This window comes from Poecile atricapillus, chromosome 1 (genome assembly GCF_030490865.1).
Source record: "Poecile atricapillus isolate bPoeAtr1 chromosome 1, bPoeAtr1.hap1, whole genome shotgun sequence".
NCBI classification, from domain to species: Eukaryota; Metazoa; Chordata; class Aves; order Passeriformes; family Paridae; genus Poecile; species Poecile atricapillus.
In genome coordinates, this window is record NC_081249.1 from 128,374,075 (window position 1) to 128,395,066 (window position 20,992).

General features: G+C 45.9%; 1 protein-coding gene across 2 annotated transcripts; it reads right to left on the bottom strand.

Moving 5' to 3' along the window:
- Window positions 1-200: 200 nt before the first annotated feature.
- Window positions 201-17,088, bottom strand: CCND1 (cyclin D1). 2 transcript variants are annotated; one of them, XM_058840605.1, is made up of 5 exons: window positions 16,503-17,088; window positions 14,587-14,802; window positions 13,992-14,151; window positions 8,765-8,913; window positions 201-3,711 (listed from the first exon to the last, which is right to left on the bottom strand). In XM_058840605.1, the coding sequence occupies exons 1-5, from the start codon at window positions 16,698-16,700 to the stop codon at window positions 3,556-3,558; spliced, it is 879 nt and encodes a 292-aa protein (XP_058696588.1). In that variant the 5' UTR covers window positions 16,701-17,088; the 3' UTR covers window positions 201-3,555. The 2 variants fall into 2 exon arrangements, with proteins under 2 accessions (XP_058696588.1, XP_058696597.1); XM_058840614.1 differs by lacking the exon at window positions 16,503-17,088 and adding an exon at window positions 15,887-16,496.
- Between the last annotated feature and the right edge of the window lie 3,904 nt (window positions 17,089-20,992).

Here is a 20,992-nt window from a genome sequence, read left to right on the forward strand (position 1 = left end):
GTTACCTACCCACAGCTCAAAACACCCACAGTTTCCTAAAATAACAACAAGAAGTCTTCAGCTTTTAAAATGTGGAGAGTCAAACCTAGAAAATGACATGTGCTTTACTCACAGCACCGGGGAGTTGCAACCATTCAGCATTTTCAAGGCAATAAAAAAAAAAAAAAAAAAAAAAAAAGTAAATTAAAAGACTACAACAGTTGGGTTTTACCAATTTTATTTCTAGACTTTAGATTTTTTTGCTGGAAACTTGTCTGTTACAGGTCTGTTGGTGAAAATGTGCATTTCAGACCAGTGATGACAATAAGTACAATTAAAAATGTACAAATCTGAATTGCTTTTGCTTACTACAGATTGTTATAATAACGTGACAAATAAAGCATCTCTGTTGGCACATGAACCCACTTATCTGGATTTGGCCTTTTTCAGTACATACAATATTTTAAAGAAATTTGCAGTACACACTGCCACTCAGTGTAACACATAATAAAACCAACAAGCACTACACTCAATAATCATGTTTGGTTCAGAGACACAGAGATGCCACGAACAGAAGTGTTTTATGAGGTAAGCAGTAAGAAATGTTCCTGAAATTTGGACAGAATGTATCCAGTCCTCCTGGGTCCTGCGACTGCTAGTAGCATTGCAATGCTTATTTATGAACTATGTAGGATCTTAACTGCATTTGCCTCAAAATGAGTTTTAATTCTGTTTTGGTTTAGCAGCATACAGGCAACAGCTAGATTATTCTTCAGCATACAACTCTGTTAGCTGGCTTATTTATGAGATTTACAGGCTTTTTTTAAATTAGCATTATGCTATAATTAAAAAAAAAAAACCAAAACAAACAAAAAACCCTAGTATATCATAACAGATTAAACACACAAAATACTTAGAGTTCCAGAAGATAACCTATCATACCAAATGATGTGTCCCAGCTGAGGGAGAACCACATCAGGTGGCACACAAGAGTTATATTATAATGCACCTTTCATATATCAATGTGGCTAATAACACAGCTTAAAACTACTATGATAATAAACCCCAGATCAGACAAAGAATCCAGCTTTATAAAATGCATAATAAAAAAAAAAAAACAAAAAACAAAACCACAAAAAAAACCAACCAAAAACAAAAAACAACCAACGCTTGACATTACTTGATCTTCTGAAATGTCTGCTGGTTTTTAAATTAATGCAGAGACCCATTCAGAGCAATGTTCGATGCATTTCCATTTGCAGTAGAACTATGAGGCACTGTAAGAACATCAAAACCTGGTCTAGACACGGGTAACTGAAGTATGAGGTATTGTGAAACAGGAACCTTTTTTGGAATAGAGCAGTAATCACATTAAGTAAAAATTGATCACATAAAAAAATCTACAAAAAAAATGATGTCAATAATATAATTTTCTATGAGAAAATTAAAACCTATTACATGGCAGTATATGACATTGTATAACAAAAAAAACCAAAAAACTGATCCACAAAATAGCAGCAAAACACAATGACAAAGATACAGAAAAGCAATGTTAATTTTTTTTCAAACCATGCTGGGAATTTATCCATAGCAGCTCAATAAAAATGGAGCATCCACTCCTTTTATCTTTTTCTTTTTTTTTATCTTTTGATTTTTTATCTTTTTTTCTTTTTTTGTTCTTTTATTTGTTATTGTTTTTTTTTACAATCAACACCTTAGTGGCAGTTTTCTCACATACATTTCACCATCATATTCTCCTCGAGCATCAACTTCAACAGCTATGTCCACGTCCCTTCAGCTACTTTCTAAAATAATAATAAAAAGATACATAGCCAAGATGTGCAAATTTTCTATTTGTAGCTAAATAAAAAAAAAAACAAAAATGGGGCATATGCTGGAATAAGAACTTCTTTCAAGTACTCCAATTTTCATATCTATTAACTATGGCGTTTTTTCATGGTTAGACTGCTTTTGTAAATGTATAGGAAGGGGCCAAATAGACTGCTTGGTTTTGGGTTTGTTCTTTGAAGCGTGTCCTTTTTTTGCTTTAATAAGCTGGGTTAAAACTGCAACATCAAGGGTAGAAAGATTTTCTTTTTCAAAAGGGGCGATTGCATTAATTTACAAATGATACTGGCCTTACGAACATCCTCTGCAATAAATATTCTTTTTAGCCTTAACTATAAATTATATATTTTAGTGTTTAAAAACCTTCAGTTGTAAAAACATCTAGCGATAATCCTTAAAACTATGTGTCCTATATGTGAACCTTTAAGGCCCCTAATTTATAAAGATGAGTTGGCACCAAAGGATTCTAAACTTCAAACTTTTCTATAGAAAAGGAAAGGAAGATATCCTGGCAATTTGTGAATGCAATTTTCTCTCACTGGAACACAACCTTCGGAAAAAAAGAATCACCTCTCCTCTAACACCATAGTTAAATGCACTTGCTTTGCAATTCCAAGTTTGCCAACAAGCACTTAATATATTTCCAAACCATTCCATTAAAAAAACAAACAAACAAACAAAAAAAAAACCTCCCACACAATAAAAGAATGTATTTCCTATATCTAATGGACTGAAAGTGCTTTGAATGGAATGGTTTTAGAATATTACAAACGAACGAAAAAAAAAAAAAAGACTGAACCGTGGATTGAACCTGACCATAATTAGGCTGAATATCTGTGGGGTTAGACCAGCATTTTTACACAGGTAACTACAAAAATAGGAAGATTACAAAAATATAATATATTATGTCACTATTTCGGTTTCTCTTTATAATAGGGTCCTGTATGAGTAGTACATTGGCCTTTCCCAACCACGCTAAGCTGGAACCCTACAAATGCCTCAATGCACAGGCAATCCACAGGCACAAAAAAAAAAAAAAAAAAGATTAACATATAATAATGCTGCATACTAACATACACTAACTTATGGGTTATGTTAACCATTTATAAGGTGAAGAGGATAAAAAAAACCCTAAGGAAGTAAAATAAACATTTACAGATGAATTATAAAGTGACTAAATGCATAAGCAAGCAAGATATAGAAAAGCCTAGAGCTGCGTTAAAGCTATGCTTTTTAAAGAAAAAGAATATTTCATTTACTAGCTAAAAAAAAAAAAAAAAACAAAACCCTCTTCTACTTTAAAAATGGTTGGTTGGTTTGTTTTATATGTAAGAAATCAAATCTAATACCTCCCCTGGAGACATTTCGTGTGTTAATGCCTATTTTTACAACATACAGACAAGAACACTTTAATATAAAACTAGTTGATTATTATTGTATAAAATCCTCTATTTTTGTAGCACAAACCCCTGGGGGTAATGCAAATACTATTTTTTTTCTATTTTTAAGACAGTTTTTGGGGTATTTTTTGTTTATTTGTTTGTTTGAAGTCACAGATGGAAGGGAGAGCAAGAAAAAAATATAACAAGACTGGTTTTCCCTTCTGGTATAAAAATGTCCTGGAGAAAAGGGTTTCTGGGGGGGAGATCCTGATGCCGATTCCTTCTCAGATGCCCTTTCTTTGTCTGCTTTTCTTGCCAAGCAAATCCATTTAAGAAGAAGTCCTCTTTAAATGTTCACGTCTCGCACATCAGTAGGTGTGCAGGAGAGGTCTGCTTCGTCCTCTACAGTCTTTGTTTCTGAAGATACATTGTGCTGCTGTGCCTGGCGTAGACTGGACTCGAGGAGGGACTCAATCTGTTCTTGGCAGGCTCGTAAACAATCCTGCAGGAGGGTGCAATGGAAGGGGGGAGAGAGACCCAAGAGTCCTTTAGAAATATCATAGGCTAAAATACCAGTTTCTTGACAAAGCAAGAGAAACATTATCAGCTTATCTGGAAGAGCAGAAGGCTGGAAGGGAGGGTGGGAAGAGCAGGAGAAGCACCCAACAGTGAAAGGAGTGGATGAGCAAGCCTGTTTTTCTGCAGATTGTACCTTGCACTGCTGTTTCTCTGTCTGTGCTGTTAACCGTTCTGTACAAGCCCATTGCTCACAACTGTGATTTCTACATTTACTCCAGGAATCCTTCAGCAGTAGAGTCTGCTAGAAGTGATGCTCACAAACAGTAACATTTGTTCCCCAGGCTAAATTCCAGTAACAGGAAGTTCTTAGAAATGCCATACATATGTTGAGATGCCCATGCCCTAAGCTGTCTGCCAGCTGCTGCAATATCCAGCTGTGGGCAGCTGATAAATCCCTAACCCTCAAAGCATCTCCAGAGACCGACAGAACGGGACTGTACAACCCCAAACTGGAGAGGTCCCTCAGAAGCACCACGAAGCACCTCCCTAACCATGCACTACCAAGTCCATCCAAGCTTTCCGTGCGCTACCACATCCACCTGGAAATCTCAGTCAGGGTGAGAAGTTTTTCTCTCACTTCCAAAGTGTTTTCTCCAAGCTGGATGTGCACACAATCCTTTTGGGGGTTCAGGAGGGAGCATAGGGAATTAAAAAGCCATAAAGAACTAAGATCCTGTCTGTGGTGGGGAAAGGCAACTTCCCCCAGGCATCATGCCATACCATGAGGAGATATATCAGATTCCCAGCAAGCAGAAGGCCTTTTAGCTCAACCTGCACAACTTCCTGCAGGGTGTGGAGGTCTGTACACCCACTGCAGTGGCACAGAAATGGTGCCATAATTAGGCCAAATAACCCCACAGCATTTTGCCAAAACTCTTCCAGCATGCTGTTTACCCTTATCTTTATAACAAACATTGTAAGCTTTCCCCCCCAACATCTTTAACTCCGTGTATTAAGGACTTTGAAGTTTCCTTTCAGCATTGCCTTTTCTGATTTAACCTATGACATGTGTTAGCCCTTGCGGTGAACCCAGTCTTCCATGATAAATTGCCGTCAAAAGTGTTAGGATGTGCATGACTGAGAATGAATGTTGTTTTCCTGAGAGGGTGACCTGCCTGCTGTTTTCTTTATTTCCCAGTTTCAATTCTGCCTTCATTCAGAGGCTTCTTGTGTGATCTACCAGCTTTTCAGTGATTCCACTACCACAAGAATCTCCTCTGCCACCAATAAGGGCACATGGCATTTGGGGTAAAATAAGATTAGAAATCCAAGCAAACAATTCCCTGCAAGTCCTTTCTGAGAGAGAGGGAGGTTAATCCTACCTCTAAGCAGATCAGACCATCAGTTACAGCTCACTGAAAACACATAACCTATGACCTTTCGTGGTTTAAACCCTAGTGTAATATTTCCTCTTGACAGAGACACATAGTGTTTTAAATGACAAAAAGAAACACCTCATATCCTAAAGTCATCATGCCTTTGGCTCCTGCATACCTCTCACTTCCACAAAAAGGTCTCTGTGAAGTCCCTGCACCCAGCCCTCCTCCAGATATAACAGATCAATCCTGACTGTAAGGCTCCCTCTTGTACCACGAACCTCCCTAGCCCTTGAAGTCAGACACATTAAAGAGGAGCACACCAACACAGTTTTAGGTGTTCCTGGCTTTACAAAGCCACTTCTGAGGATAATTCTCTTTTAGCACGTTCAGTGTTCCAAATTGAATGCGTTTTTCTTTTTCAGAGCAAAATTAATCCTCTTGGGTTTTGTTTTGGGGTTTTGTTTTCAGGTAAGACTGGATTTTATGGTGAGTTTTGATGAGAACTTTGTGGGTTTTTTCTCTAGTCCTGACCATTTGCATATAGTATGTCTGAGCTCTGAAAACTAAAACCATTCAAAAGAATTTCTATAAATATCTATTCTTCTCCCTCTGGAGTCCAGTTATGAATTATTACATAGGACTATGTACTTTAAAGGTACTTTTTGCCCACATATTTTTTTTTCATTTAAAATTCTCAGAGTGCAGCTTGCTGTAACATTTAAAAACAATTTTTACAATTTATTATGAACAGATTGTCTTAAGCTACAGTTGAATGGAAAGTTTTTTTTACTCTTTAACATATTTTGTCCATGTCTTATTCAACCTGACTATTAGATAAATAGTTTGCCTGTAGGAATGTGTTAGAGTTAGCGAAAAACAGCTGCTAAACATAAAATTCACTGTGAACAACCTAACCAAAGCTTTTTTCATTCTCAGTACTTCCCAGCACTGAAAAGCAAATAAAAAACTTGTGCATTATTCTGATAACTTCTCCCAACAACTTTTCTGCTTCACTACCCAAATTTTCAATGCCCACAAGTTTGTTCAAGGTCATAAACCTTTCCTGGATTAATTAAGCTCCTCAGTGGAAAAAAAAAAAAAAAAAAAGAAAGAAAAAGAAAAAAATACTTGGTAGCTTAACTGATGTGGTCAAATACTTTTAAGATCAGACTCCAGGGTCAGATAGGAAAGGAAACAAACAACAACAAAAAAGGAACTGCTTGGAAATCCTTTGTTCCTGCCTGACCTGTTCTGGATAACAAGCACATGTTTGAAGGTGCCTCTGAGAAGTGGCAGGCAGGAGGCGAATTCCAATGCACTAACAGACAGCATGGAGACCCAATCTAATCTAGTTTAGCAAATTTCTGGCCTGGAAATGAATGTCAGGTAAAATTCCATCTGTTTGAATGATGGGGTCAAGAATAGAATGATGGAAGACAGCCCAAGACTTCTAATTGTGATTATCTGATTTCTAATTACCCCTGACCAAAGGCAAAATGGGAAATTGGACTCCTACCAACATATAAACATGAACCATGAAGGAATTCCAATCAGGTGATATTAATTTTATTTTAGATTCAGTTTTCTTTGAGACTAAAGGTAAAAAAGTATAATTATGTAACCTGAAAACCAACAGATCTGCTGCTCCAGCATCAGGGGGAATACCAGCCCTGCTCTTAACATTCCAAGACTATCCAGAACATATCCAGTATTTATATCCAATATAAACATGCTCCCTAACAGAGGGAACCATCACTGGAGCATAACACTCTTCATACAAATCCCTGTGAAATGGGATAGCAGGAATGGCATTTGATACCATGGGTTATACAGATAGGTATTTTGGGAAAGTCTCCCTGCAGGGCAATCATGCTGTGTAGGAAACCGAGCAGATTCCTCTCTCAAAACAACTGCAGTAGAAGTTGCTGTTCCCTTATTCCACTCCAAACACAACAATATACCTGTACATACACAGAACTTTATGGATTGCTAATTTTCTGTAGCAATCCATTCAAAATCCTTATTTCTACCTGACTCATGAATATATTTAGCACTGGAAGCTGGAGGGGAGTTACTCCCTTTTCAAGGTGTTAACTAAGCCCAGGTTAAACACTGAAAATCACTCAGGCCTTGAAGTCACTCAGGACAATTAAAATGAAATAAACAAAAATCCTCTTTTTTGCTAAAGCAACTTTTTCAAGAGCTCTGTCATCAACTAATTCAAGTTACATAAGGACAGGCCTTTCTGCACGATGTGAGAGAATCCACTTGAGTGCCTGGTATCAGGAAGTGAATCTTGTTTGAATCAAGATGCTGCCTGAACAGATAGCAAGTATTTCCCCTCAGTACCTGCTTCAAACATCTCAGCCTGGACAGTGGCCAAACGCACACTGGAATTATCTGCATTGTTCACAAACTGACAAAAAGCATCACATACCAAACTGAGCAGCCCATTATTTCAGCATTTTTTAGAGTATTCAGCATTTCAGGTTTTTAGAGAATGTAACACTTCCACACTGTATTACCTCAGCTGCAGTGACATAAGTGGCAAAAATAACATGCTCAATACTGAGGTACTGTTCAGTTGATCAAAATAACACAATGAGATACCACATTTTTCAGCAATTGTTTCACACAGTCTATCAAAAGTAAAATATTATTTTGCAAATAATTAATTGCAATGCATTCATCTTTCCAGAAACCACTCAGTCCTCTCAACAAAGTCCAATTACACAAATCCAGTTTTGGACTGGGACAGTTTTCTATGCATTTAAATTATTAACTTGTAAAATAATTTAACAGCATCTCCAAGATTCTGCACCCTAACCAGTTGTCTTTATTTGACTCATTGTCCAGCGCTTGGAGACCTCACAAGAACCTTTTTAAAGCATCTATTTATTGGTCTCCCACATTGTTACAAAACAAAGCTCAACTCTGCCCCAACTTCACACACCATTATGACATGGATCATTGACTTTAGGTCTTCCTTGTAGGCTCCCTTCCTGGCCCATTCACTTATGAAAGGTTTATTGCCCACTAGTTACTGATGTGCATCTCCTGGAAGCTGCAGGGCAAAATGAAGAGTCCTATGAGGACCATCTACCTTGTCAGAAAGTAGTGGGACAAGCATTTGTTCCAAAAAGGAATTCAATACCAGCTACTGTGCTGGTCTAGCACATAATAAACCAAATTAGATCATTAGAACTCTTTTAAGAAGAGCTTTTTCACACCACTTGGCACAATAAAAGCCCTCAAGAATGGTCAAAGATAAGGTCAGAGATACCACAAGATCTCAGTAACTGTTTTCGGGTCTTATTCCCCAAATTTTGTTTTAGCGGGGCTCCTGGTTTAATTACCCCCAGCCAAACACAGCCTCTGCCACATCCTAAGGCAGTGCAGGGCTTCCTCCTCTCCCAAACACCAGATCTGGATGTGCCATTCCCATCCAGGAACTGCAACAGCATCATCACACATCATCAGTGGGCATCACGACAGCCGAACAAGCAGGCTGTGCACAAGAGAACACATTGAGAACCCCCACTCTGAGGCTTGACCTTTCCCAAGATTTACTGTCAGATTAGCTCCCATGCAGTAAGCAGGCATTCATTCTTAAAACCCCTTAATGCAGGAGATCAACCGAGAGAAAGAGTCACTTACCGGATCACATTTGATAACTTGTGATAGGAAATGTGTGAGGCATTGATAGGAGAGGAAAGTGTTAGTGTTCCCCAGATGCAGGCCTTGCACAGCTGCTACCACACTGCCAGCTGCGATCATGGAAGGTGGGTTTGAAATAAATTTAATATCTGTATGAAGAAAGGAGAGAAAAAAAAAAAAAGGGAAAAAAAAAAAAAAAAGACTGAAATGATTGCTTTAGGAGAAGCCTGTCCATACCCATACACTCTTTGTACCAGCATGGCTTTCAGGTGCCAACTATTGCATCCGAAAAGGCAGGGAAAATGGTGAGCAGAAAGGTGTCTCCTGCTCTAAAACTCTTACAGGTCCAAACCTGCAAACATTTATCCACGTGAGCAACTGCTCTGCAGAGACTGGCCCTTCCTAGCACTGGACCTGGGAGGCCATTCATCACTTTGAGGTACTTTTATCATAAGCAGGGCCCCCATTCTTCCAGTGTTAAAATATTTTGCTCCTGTGAATAATTCCACGGAGGTCAATGGCACTGCACATCTGAGAAAACCTGTTCACATCCTGCAGTGTTTTGCATGGTCAGATCCAAGGTGCATTCTAATGATGAGTCCTGGGGCCCTTTAAAGCAGAAACCTTTGCTCTGACACGCAAAGGAATATTGCCTTAATGAACAACATCAACGAAAAGAAAGAAAAGAGAAAGAATGCTTAACCCTGTCAGGAGGCAGATAATCCATATTTAAATTAAGGTTTCATCTTAAAAATGCTTTGTCTCAACCTAGTCTCTTGTCAGTGACTGCCATCCATCCTGGCAACAGGGATTTAATGTAAATGTGGCATAACTAAGTGACGGGGGTCCCAAGAATTGGCGGACAATCAGTTACATTCTGATGTGACACCATGCTGACAAGAGGCTGGGCCCCCTTCCAGACTGCATTGCTGTAGGTCTCTCCACAAAGCCACTCCCAGGATCCCTTAAGGGGCTATCTCTGCCATTTAGCATGTTTTTCCTTTGGGTTTGTTTGGTTTGGTTTGAGTTTTTCTAATTTTTTTTTAATAATAATAGTCGACATTTTAATGATAAGACTCTTTTATACTGAACAGGAATGCATTTGATCTGTGGCAGTGAACACCTTGGAGGAGAATCAGGAACAAAGATAGTAAGTGGCACAAGTCAAGGTCCAGTTTTGTGAGGGAGAAAGGAAAATGCCACAATGTACACCAGAACCTGAGATACATTCCTTCAGCTTTTATCAGAATAAAACTTCCTCTAGGTTGGAAAAATATAAACCATCTGTCAAACCCCTGAATGAAATCAAAGGAATGGACAGCTTAGAGGGCTCAGTGGAACAATTTAAGTATTAAATCATGCATCTCCTTTATTATGATAAAATAACTTTTGTGTAAATGTTTTACCAGTGGAACTAAAGCCTTCAAGACTCTGTGGAAGTCCTGGCTCTGAATCTGTTTATTCAGACACTTCTGACACTCCACTGTGGCCCTGACCAACACCCACCTTCAAAGGGGCACTTCACCCAGCATCCTACAAACCTCCAAAATTAAACTGATACACAAAATTCTGGCCAAACTTTAATGATGCACTGCCAGCGAAAAGGCAAACTCGAGCTAAAGTAATTTAATTTATGTCAAAATAAACATATCAAAATAAATTTGGTTTTCCCCTTTTCCTAACCTGCCCGTTTCCAGGCAGACATAAACACACGCATCTTCTAGCAAGCTGCTGTCATTCCCAAAACAGAAAAAGCAGCAGTCCAGACTGCTTATTGGCACTGTACCCATTCCAAAGCCAGTCCTGAACTAAAATACTGACACAGAGCTGCAGGTGGACTTGGGAAACGGGGGATTCCCAGCATGGATCCCACCAGGATGGGGTTGCTCAGAGGGGTAGGGTGGCAGTGCCTTTCCGACACTGTTTACAGAGCTCCACAAACGGGACATGACCAAAATGTGTCACTTTAATGAGCCCGTCCTGACAGGATCACGTTTGGGATTAATATTTGTGTTCTTCTTTTAAATGGAGCAGTAAACAAGAACATGAATTCATAGTCACACCCTCATTCTTTCCAAGGTGGAAAAGTGATAATGAAGTTTAAATGACCAGTTTGTGTCTGTCCCTATAACCACTCCAGACAAGCAGCATGGACTGCCTTTTTGTTGCAACTCAACAAGGAATTATTTGTGGCAGAGGCCACTAATTTCAGCATATTAATCAGGGGGCCCCTCTAGCCTGTAATTGGATGCCCCCAAGTGAAGAGTGTGGCATCATTGTCAGCCTCCATCGCCTCATCTTGCGCTATTGAGCGCTCAGGAACAAGGGGGCTTCGGTGAGATGAATTAGACCTGACACAGCCACAATGGGGTAGGGGGCCCCATCAATTGAAGCACACATCCCCAGTAGCCTATCTGAGACTTCATCCAAAAAGAATAAACAACTTCAGCGTTGTTAAAAAGAGAGAGAGGGAGAGAGAGAGGAGGGGGAGGAGAGAGAAGAATGCCAGCCACCCTGAAGGGAGGACAAAGCAGGCATATAGGCGCTGCAGCGCTTTAAAAAAAATTCCTAACAAGGCGAGTCACCCCTTTTCCTTTTTAAATGGAGCAGCAATTCCATCCGTCTGGAGAGCTGGGGGCTATGAATGAAAATCTTTTCATTGAGGCAAATCAAAACTGTGAACATAAATCACTTGCTGCAAGATGCAACAGGTTCCAACTGGTCACATACCTTGAGACTTCCAATTTTATAAAGGCTGGAGAATGGGAGAATTGTAACACACTCTTTTCAAAGGGGGGATCTTTCTTTCTCCTTCGGAGAGGACCAAAGCAACAACAATAATAATAGTAATGATGATGATGATGATGATGATGATGATGATGATGATGATGATGATAACAATAATAATAATAATAGATGATAAAAAGGAGCCTGGTATGTTTTGATAACCAGAGAAACATAATGAAATGCTGAAGCTCCAATATTTGTTGCTATTCATTGTTATGCTTGTATAGAGCTGCAGTTCTCCCTCAACACTGGTCTTAACTTGGGCCAAAAGAGGCCTGCTTCCTTTTGAGCTCTCCCTGCCTTGCTCAGCCATGCCAGAGCCCCATTCATTAAGCTCAATTATGTGTTAACTTCAAAAAACCCCGGTAATTTTTTTTCTTTCTTTCTTTTTTTTTTTTTTATTTCTTTTTTTTTTTTTCTACTTTTTCTCCTGAACCTACCACAGCACAAAGGCATCCTTTGGTGAAAATGGATTTTTCAAAACCAAACCAAATCAAACAAACCCACTTCTACTAGCCAGACAACTGGAGAAGGAGCTTAGGAGGAATTCCCCTCAACTTCACCTTGCAGCGTAACCTTCTTTTTCTGGAGCAAACACATACACCCTCACCTACAAACACTTCCACAGCCTTCACCTTGGTAAGCCAACTGGCCAAGGGTTTGTTTTCTAAGCAAGCACTATTTCGCAGTCTCTTCCTATGAGAACCTCCTTTACAGAAGAGGACACAGGCAAAGGAGAGACTGCACTTGCCCCTGAGGCCACTTGAGTGATCTGTCAGTGTTTCCAGTGGACTTTGGATCAGGCCCCACAGCATCCAGGCAGCACAAGGCATTTGCAGTCCATCTAGGTTCATTTTGGCAAGGGGAAATGCAGCACAACCCAGCAACAGCAAAGCAAAGTCCAGATGCTGCTTAAGCCACATGTGATCTTCACTAGCCAACAAAAGAAGTCATGAGAAAAGCGAAAGGTAGAGAAACCCCTGACATCCAAAAATAACAATAAAAACACAGAGCCTAGTGGCAGCCTTCCTGAGAGCTTTATATTCCCCAGGCAATATTCCCAACTTCAGTAGGGAGCTGAAGAGGGCCTCAACTCTGGTGAGCTCAGCGCTGGTTTTTTTATAAGCTAAGTAAAACTCCCAGAACATGGTTCTCATTTACTGATCCATTCTCCAGCTGTGGTGTGTAGTAGTGTTAAATAAAGGCTCTGGATGTGCTTCCTAAAAGAAACATAACAACATCGACAGTAGATCAAAGTACTGGACTCTTAGCAAGTCTCCAACCTTTGAACTACTCTTGTTTTCATCCCTGTCATTGCCAACACAACAACCCAGGTTAAACATCCCCACATCCAAAGGGGAGCCCGGGTGGCCGTCCTTTTTAGCTTCAAACTTAGCAAATCATGCCTCCAGAGTTGCAGCAGCCTCGCAGCTGGTAGAACCTGGTGTGGAGGGACATAGTGGACTTTCCCAAAATGTTGCTGCCGGTGGTTTGAAGGTTGTGGCGTTCCCAGCACCAAGCATTACTCCAGGCAACCTCACCTATGAGCTGCCCCTCATGCTGATGTTAGGCCCAAGATGAAGAGCAATGCCAGTGTTTATAAACTTCTCTTTTATGGCTTGGTTGTTCTATCTTTAGGCCTTGCAGTGGGGCCAGTTCTGTGAAATAAAACTTTTTTTTTTTTTTTTTTCCTTCTGAGTGCGTGCCATCTTCCTTCAAATTTTATACCAAATCCAACCTCTGGAAAACAAGCTACTCGGCATTAACGGGTGCTACCGGCCGCACACATCCCACCGAAGTTTTGGAGCGTGGATACCACGACTCTTTGGCATCTTTGGAGGCTGGCCCTGCTCATGGCTCCAGCACAGCACGTGGTCAGGAGGGTGCAGATGGCAGCGGCTAGGTCCTGTGCCAGGAAAAGCCTCTGTGCCGCGTGGCGCGCCTCCAATCCACCAGACACTGAGGAGGGGGCCAAGAGGCAACTTGAAGAGGGAAGGTTTAAAACCCCACGCAGTGCTATTCACAGGGAAAATCTCCCTCCACCTTTAAAAACTCGTCCTAAAGAATGAATCCACACGGGGAGGGGTTCCCAGCATGGGCAGTAAGCCTTTTGCAGCCCCCACATAAACCCGGTGTGAGGAGGGGAGGAAATCGTGCCACGCTGAGCTACAGGCGGGGGAGGGGGGGGGAATTGTCCCTCTCCCTCCCTGACAACCACACACAACTCCGACTCAGAAGCGAAATATCTTCTGAAAAGAAAAACTTACCTCTGGCAAAGTAATCCACCTTCTGCAAACAAGGGGCAATAATCGGGGCTTAAACTACCTCCCCGCAGCTCTGCGAGCGCGCCTGAGACCAACAGCTACGGGAAGCTTTACAAGCCGGGGGGTGGGCGCGTGTCGGGGAGCAACGCGCTTTGCGCAACGTGCAGGGCTCATACCTGTAGCGCACAGAGCCACAAAAGTCTGAGCATGTTTACGGATGATCTGCTTGGTGTCCTCTGCCAGAGGCATTTTAGTAAGGAAATGTTCAATGAAATCGTGGGGGGTCATTGCAGCCAGATTCCATTTCAGCTTATTCACCAGCAGCAGCTCCATTTGCTGCAAAGAGAAGAGGGAGGGGAAGGGGGAAGGAGAGGAAGAGGGGGGAGCGTAGTTAGAGCCGCTCGCACACGGTGCCGGGGGCGCAGCGCAGTCGCGGGGTCGGGGCGGGCTGCGGGATCCCCCCGCGCTGGGCAGCGCCCGCCGGGGCCGGCAGGGGGAGCCCGCGGGCCGCCCAGCGCCCCGGGCCGCCCGGCGCGGGGGGGTCCCGCTCCCGATCCCGGCCCCATCCCGGCCCTCTCCCAGCTCCCGCCCGCCGCCAGCAGCCCCGCAGTCACCACCGGCGCTTCCCAACGTGCGGGGTTGCCGTTCTCTTTTTTTTTTTTTTTCTTTTTCCTGTATTTTTTATATATGTATTATTTTTTAAAATGTTTGTTTCGATTTTTTTTTTTTTTTTTTTTTTTTTATTCTTGAAGTGATTGAACATGAAATTACCAGTAATTCGTCGGGTCTAATGGAGTTATCTGTATAAATGCACAGTTTTTCTGCGGTCAGAGGAATAGTTTCCTTCATTTTTGAAGCCACAAACATGCAGGTAGCTCCGAGCAATTGCAATCGGCTTTTCTTGAGGGGTTCAAACGACAAAAATCTGTCCAAATAATTCATAGCCAAGGGGAAAACTTCCTCTTCGCACTTCTGCTCTTCGCAAACCTGCAAGAAGGAGAGAGATCGTTGAAGAGTAATTTAATTGAGGCGAAAGGCAGGCTTGTCCCGCTGCTCTCGCCCTCCCTCTCCCCCAGGCTTTGCAGGGCAAGGTTGAAGGAGACGAGGAGGAAACGCAGTTGGGGGAAATGGATAAATATGGGAAAAGCAGCGGCATCAAAGAAAATGAAAGTCACGAGTGATAAAGTGGGGGGAAATGTTGCGTTAGAAACCCGCAGGCGATTCATGGCAAAAGGGGAGGGGGTAATCGAAGAAGAGATCTGTGCCCAGTTTTCCAGCCCTTAAGAACAAATTTTTAAAAAGGGAAGAAAACGAAAAGCGGAGGAAAATGTGAACCCCCGTGGCTGGTAACGGGGTGCAGAGCCGGGCTCGGCCCCGGATTTATTTATTTCGCTTTTATTTTTTCATCTAATTTGCCGTTGTGCTGCCGATTCCCCTCTCTGGTCGAGACACAAAGGTGGCGTCCAGCCTCATTTCCCCAGACGTCATCTTTTCAAAAAATATTTAAAAATATTTAAAAAATTATTCGAGCTCTCAAAAAAGGCTGAAAATGAAGCGGTGGGGGTCCTTTACCGAGCCTCGTGCCTCTGGTCCTTCTGGGGGGCTCCAGGGGGATCCCCCGAAGTGAAATTCACCGCCTCCCTCTCTCGCCCTGAAGCACAGCCGGGCGCAACATTTCCCAGAGCAAGGCAGGGCGCTGCGGTTTCAAAAATTAATTAAAAATACATCGCGGGCACCCAGAGCTTCCGAAAAGGCATGAAAATGTAGCCCAGCTCCTGGGGCTCCCGCTGAGAGCCCCCCCAGACGTGTCCCGCCAGGGACGAGGCCCTTTCCAACTGGCTTTTCCCAGGCGACCTTGCCGCTCGCCGCCGCAGCACAAGCGTGCCTTTGAGGGGTGACCGCAGCTCCAGCCTCTCTTCGCGCTGAACAAAGAAACTTTCACCCTGCAACTCCCCCAGAAACGCCGGAGCCCCTCCGGCCGGTCCCCCTGCCCGCAGCCCCAGCGGGGTCCCCCGGCCCCCGACCTTCCTCCCCCGGCCCCTTCCCCCGCTCCCCCCTGCCACACACACACCCTTGGCTTTGCTCCCCGGGACTTTCTTCGTTTTTCTCCCGATTAATAAACACTTTTGCTTTGCAAATAAAAGAACAAAGATGGCGCATAATACTGGCACGGGCAGCCGCTTGCATACGTGTACAAGGATATTAATTTAAAATAAAATCCCCAGAAAACACGAGCTGGCAGGGGCAGGCGGCGGCCCCGCGCGGCCGGGGACTCGGCGGCCGGGCCGGGGCCGCTCCCCGCCGGGCCGGGGGAGCCCCGGGCCGGCTCTGCCCCGGCTCCCAGCGCCGGCACCGCCTCGCTCCGACGGCCGGAAAAGGTGCCGGGCACCCCCCGACCCCCGGGGCCACCGGGCAGGGGCGAGGGGGGCTCGAACGCCGCCCCTCGGCGCCGGGACCCGGCTGCGGCAGCGGGGACACGGAGCCGGCGACAGCGGCGGCAATCACCGCCACCTCGGGCCGCTTGCCCTCGATCCACGCGGGCGTCTCCGAGGGCAGGCAACGTGTGCCGCGCCGGGAAAGCGATCCCGGGGGAGAGGGAGAGGGGGCAGGAGACGGGGCAGCAGCTCCCCGGATTAATTCGTTTCGGTGTCGGAGCTTGCAAGGAAAAGTCCCCGAAAAATACAAACCTCCAGCATCCAAGTGGCAACTATTTTCCTCATATATGGCAAGATTTCTTTCTGCACGCACTTGAAATAGGAGACGGAGGGCGAGCAGGTCTCCTCCGCCTTCAGCATTGTCTGCAGCACCCTGTCATTGAGGAGGTTGGCGTCCAGGTAGGCTCGTCGGATGGTCTCCACCTCGCAGCACAGCAGCTGATGTTCCATGTCTGCCTTCGTCGCCTCGAGTTAGTTCTCTGCAGCAGGACTGAGTCAGTCGCTCGCTCGCTCTCTCTCTTCCCCTTCCAGGAGTCCCTTGGATGCTGCTTCTGCTACTGCCGCTACAGCCCTCTGGAGGCTGCAAAACTTTCTAACTTCCAACAAAACTCTCCTGGTGTAGTCCCTGTGACGTTACTGTTGTTAAGCAGAGATCAAAGCACGAGAGAGAATGAGAAAGAGAGAGAGAGCCAAAAGCAAGGGGCAGAGCCCTAAAGCCATCCCATAGGCTTCAAGTCCTTCCCCTTTGCTTAGCTTATAGAGAGCAGGGTTTTAATGCAAATGAGACAAGGGCTCGCTTTCTTCAAGGGCAAGGGAGAGGTGGGGGAAACCCAAATTGTCTCTTCAGTGGATCATGCATAATTTTAAAAATGGAGCGAGTTCTGCACTGGGAGCCAAATGATGAATGGGGCTAAGGCCACACACAGACCCTAGGGAGAGATATGCAAGGAGACTTAGTATTATTTTACGGGGGCACCGGGGAGGGGAGCAGAGCAGCACCAGTGCCTTACTGTTTGATGATGATGATGATGATGATGATGATGGTGATGATGGTGATGATGGTGATGATAATGATAATAATAAAATAATAATAATAAAATAATAAAATAATAAAATAATAATAATAATAATAATAATAATAATAATAATAACAACAACAACAACAACATTGCTGTCACCAGCGCGTACTTGCCATACTGTCCTTTAAAAAGGTGCACTCCCAATCTGAACACCTACTCTTTGTAGCTGATCCCAAGGGAAAACCTTTCTCCTGTTTCCTCAGTCCTGTTTTTCCCAGCCAGGATGGTTTTGCTGCACACCAAAATTTTTAAACAATTGGGGTTTCCACCCATCTGCCAAGATGGTTCTTTTTCTAATTTTTTTTTTTTTTTGTAAGGTCTTTCCTTTCACTTTAAAGGTTTCACCTTCCCAGAGGAGCACGGAGGTGGCAAGGGACAGGGCGAGAGCTAATCCGAGACGCAGCCGGTGGCAGCACACACCGGGGAAGGCCACGCTTGGCACCCCACCCCCACGGCTCACTGCCACCCAGGAAAAATATCCCAGCGGAGCAGCAAAATGGTGGCCAGGGATCCCTCCAGCACCTATGGGGAGACGAGCTGGCGGAGTGGGAGGGAGGTGTCGGCAGCTGCCGGAGCCTGCAGGGGCCTCATCCACATCTCCAGGACATTCTGTCCACGCGTGATGGGGCCCGGCCGTAAATAACTCCCGCTCCCCGCCGAGGCGCCTGTACCTGAGAAGGCTGTGCATCGCGCTGTTTTTGTTAAAAAAGGACATCTCTTAAGGGCTCCCTTTCCGAGGGGCTGACAGCGCAGCTTGAGGCCCGCTGGGGAACACCGGAGGTGAGGCGATGTGTGGGAGAAGCGATTTGTCCTGCACTAAAATGGCAAAGGGAAGAGCGGGAAGGCCAGAAATTGTGGTGCACGGAGTAATCTCAGCCTCAGTGCTTTAGCATAAGCCGGGTGCTGCCTGCGTGTCTGGAATACCTGCCGGTGGTGCAACACTGATGGCATAAACTCCAGCTGGTGGCAGGGGCTGCTTGCCTTGGAGGACACAGCATCTCTCCTGCGTGACCCGCGGGGAGAGCAGTGCCAAAGATCACAGGGCACGTTGTTGCACATTTGTGTGTTTATGTAATCTCTTTACATGGACCGTCTGCCCATCTTTCTCGTTTACTCGTTTGCTTGAGCATTTGTCTCCATTTTGTCTCCGTCTGTCAGGAGGAGGAGGAGGATGTCGGAGGCCCCGCGCTCTCAGTTCCCCTTGCACGCCACAGCCCACGGGGTGACTCCAGAAGGTCCTTCAGCGAGGAAGCTTTCCTCTGTCCCTCTGCCTGTCTGTTGTGCTTCACGCACGGGACGTGTACTTGTGTTTTCACAGCTTTAGCTAGCCGGGGAGGTTTTAATATTAAATGAAGAAAGACGCGACCCTGCGCTCCTGGGTCGAAATAGGACGTGCCTCTGATGCACATCCGGGGGGACCCTATTCAAATAATAACCCTGCACCCCCAACACCTTTCTGGTGAGCAGCTGGTTTGGGGATGCAGGGCGAGCCCTCGGGGCAGCCGGTCACATTCCATTGGATCGTGCCAGCTCTTTCATTCCAAACATTTGTTCCTGGCCACGCTGCCCAGGCACACGGGTCCCTCTCCCTGCGCGGCGCAGCACCCACGCCTGAGCATCCTCCCGGTCGCTGCCGCTCGAAGCGGGCTCTCCGAGCTGCCTTCCCCCCGCTCGGAGCACGCGGCCACGGCTTCATTCATAAAAGCAGCGCGGCGGGGCGCGGGGCCGCGCGGCGGGCGGGGCTGGCGCGGGGCCCGGGGAGCCCCGCGGGGCGGCGCGGCCGCAGGAAGCGGCGGCGCGGGAGCCAATGGGGGCGCGGGGCTGTTACCGGGCGGGCCGGGCAGATCTCGGCCGGGGCTCGCCCGGTCCCGCCGACACAAAGGGGACGGGCCGGGCGCAGCGCCAGAGCCGCCGCCGGGCCGCCCCCGCTCGCTCCGGTGGCAGCGCCGGGCGGTCCCACACCTGCCCGGGCCCGGGGGCGGTGCCGCCCGCTCGAACCGCCGGGACCGCCCGAGCCGCCGTGCCCGCACCGGAGCCCCGGGGCGCGCTCCGTGCCGCCCGTCCCGCTCCCGAGCCGCTCTTCCTCGGATGCGCGCTGCGGCCGCTTCCGCCGCTCTCGCCCCCGGGGGCTTCCGACGGCGCTTCCTTCCTGCCCGCTCTCCCCGGCTCCCTCCCTCTCCCCCCTCTCTGGCTCCCTCGCTCGCTCCCCGCGGCGCCCGCCCGCTGCCGGCGACGCCGGGGCCGGCCGCCACTTTCTCATGATGTCATCTCACCTCCGCCGCTGCGCGCCGCCGCCGCCCGGCCCCGCCGCGGGAGCGCGCATTCCTGGCGTGCCGGTACCCGCCGTAATGTCGCGAACAGCGGTGTAGCGGGAGCGCCGCCGCGGAAGAGAACACCTCCCCCCAAAAATCCCGCTCCTGGACCGGACTCCTCTGGACGAGAAAGAGAAGGAACTGCTGGAGAGAGTCCGGCAAACGATGACGGATGTGGAGCAGCCCTCCTGTGAGGAGAGGCTGAGGGAGCTGGGGTTAGTCTGGGGAAGACTGCGAGGGCATCTCATCAATGCCTATAAAAATCTCCAAGAGGTGCCAAGAGGAAGGTGCCAGACTCTTCAGTGGGGCGCAGCAGCAGGATGAGGAGCAATGGCGGTAAACACAAAACACAAGAGGTTTCACCCTAACGGGAGGAAGAACTTGTGTACATTGAGGGTGGCAGAGCTCTGGAACAGCTGCCCAGGGAGGGCGTGGGGTCTCCCTCTCTGCAGACGTTCCAAACGCACCTGGAGGCGTTCCCGTGTCACCCGCGGTGCCCAAAAACCCAGTGCAGCTGTGTGGGGCCCGTGAAGTGAGGAATTTGATGGAGCAAAACTCAGAGAGGGTTTCTGTAGGGGAACCATCACCAAACTGGGGAGAGGCAGGAGTCCGGGTCGAGGGGAAGGTAGGGATGGCTGCGGTGTCCCGAGATGAGGAGGTGTCACTGATGGGACCAAACAGGCAGGGACAGACCCAGAGCTAATGGGATTTAGCCCAAATTTGTTCTGGGGGTAACAAAACGCAAAAGGCCTAAGTGAAGAGGGAAAAAAAAAAAAAAGGAGGGAGCAAGATTTTCTTTCCGCATCGAGGGAAACCTCCTGTTAGGCCATGCCAGAAATGAGCCAGTGGAGGGAGAGGCACCAGAGAAAGCCTGGCAGACAGTAACAAGGTGAATAAACAATGTATTTGAGCACCAGCATCCTCAAAGTGAATGTATTTTAGTGGAGAACATTTTGATTTTATAACCAGCAGCTACAGTTTCTGTTTTGCTCACTGACAGTATGTTTTAGTAATATATCAGCATGCAAATGGCCAACACAGACAGTGGAGTTTGATATGGATACACAAGGTAAAAAAAGCACATCTTGGCCACCTAGAGCATTTACACTTGATTTACAAAGTAAAGAAATATTTTCTCTATTCCCCAAACTGGCGCTTGCTCTAGTAGCATGGCAAGGCTTCTCAAAGGCATGTAATAAATACCATTGGAAATTTGTTGTTGAATTGCTTATTCAGAAGGTTTTGTAGTATAATGCTATTATTTTTCTTTAAAAAATAAAAACCCAAACAAACAAACAAAAAACCTGCCAAAAATCCCAAACAAACAAAAAACCTGCCAAAAATCCCAAAC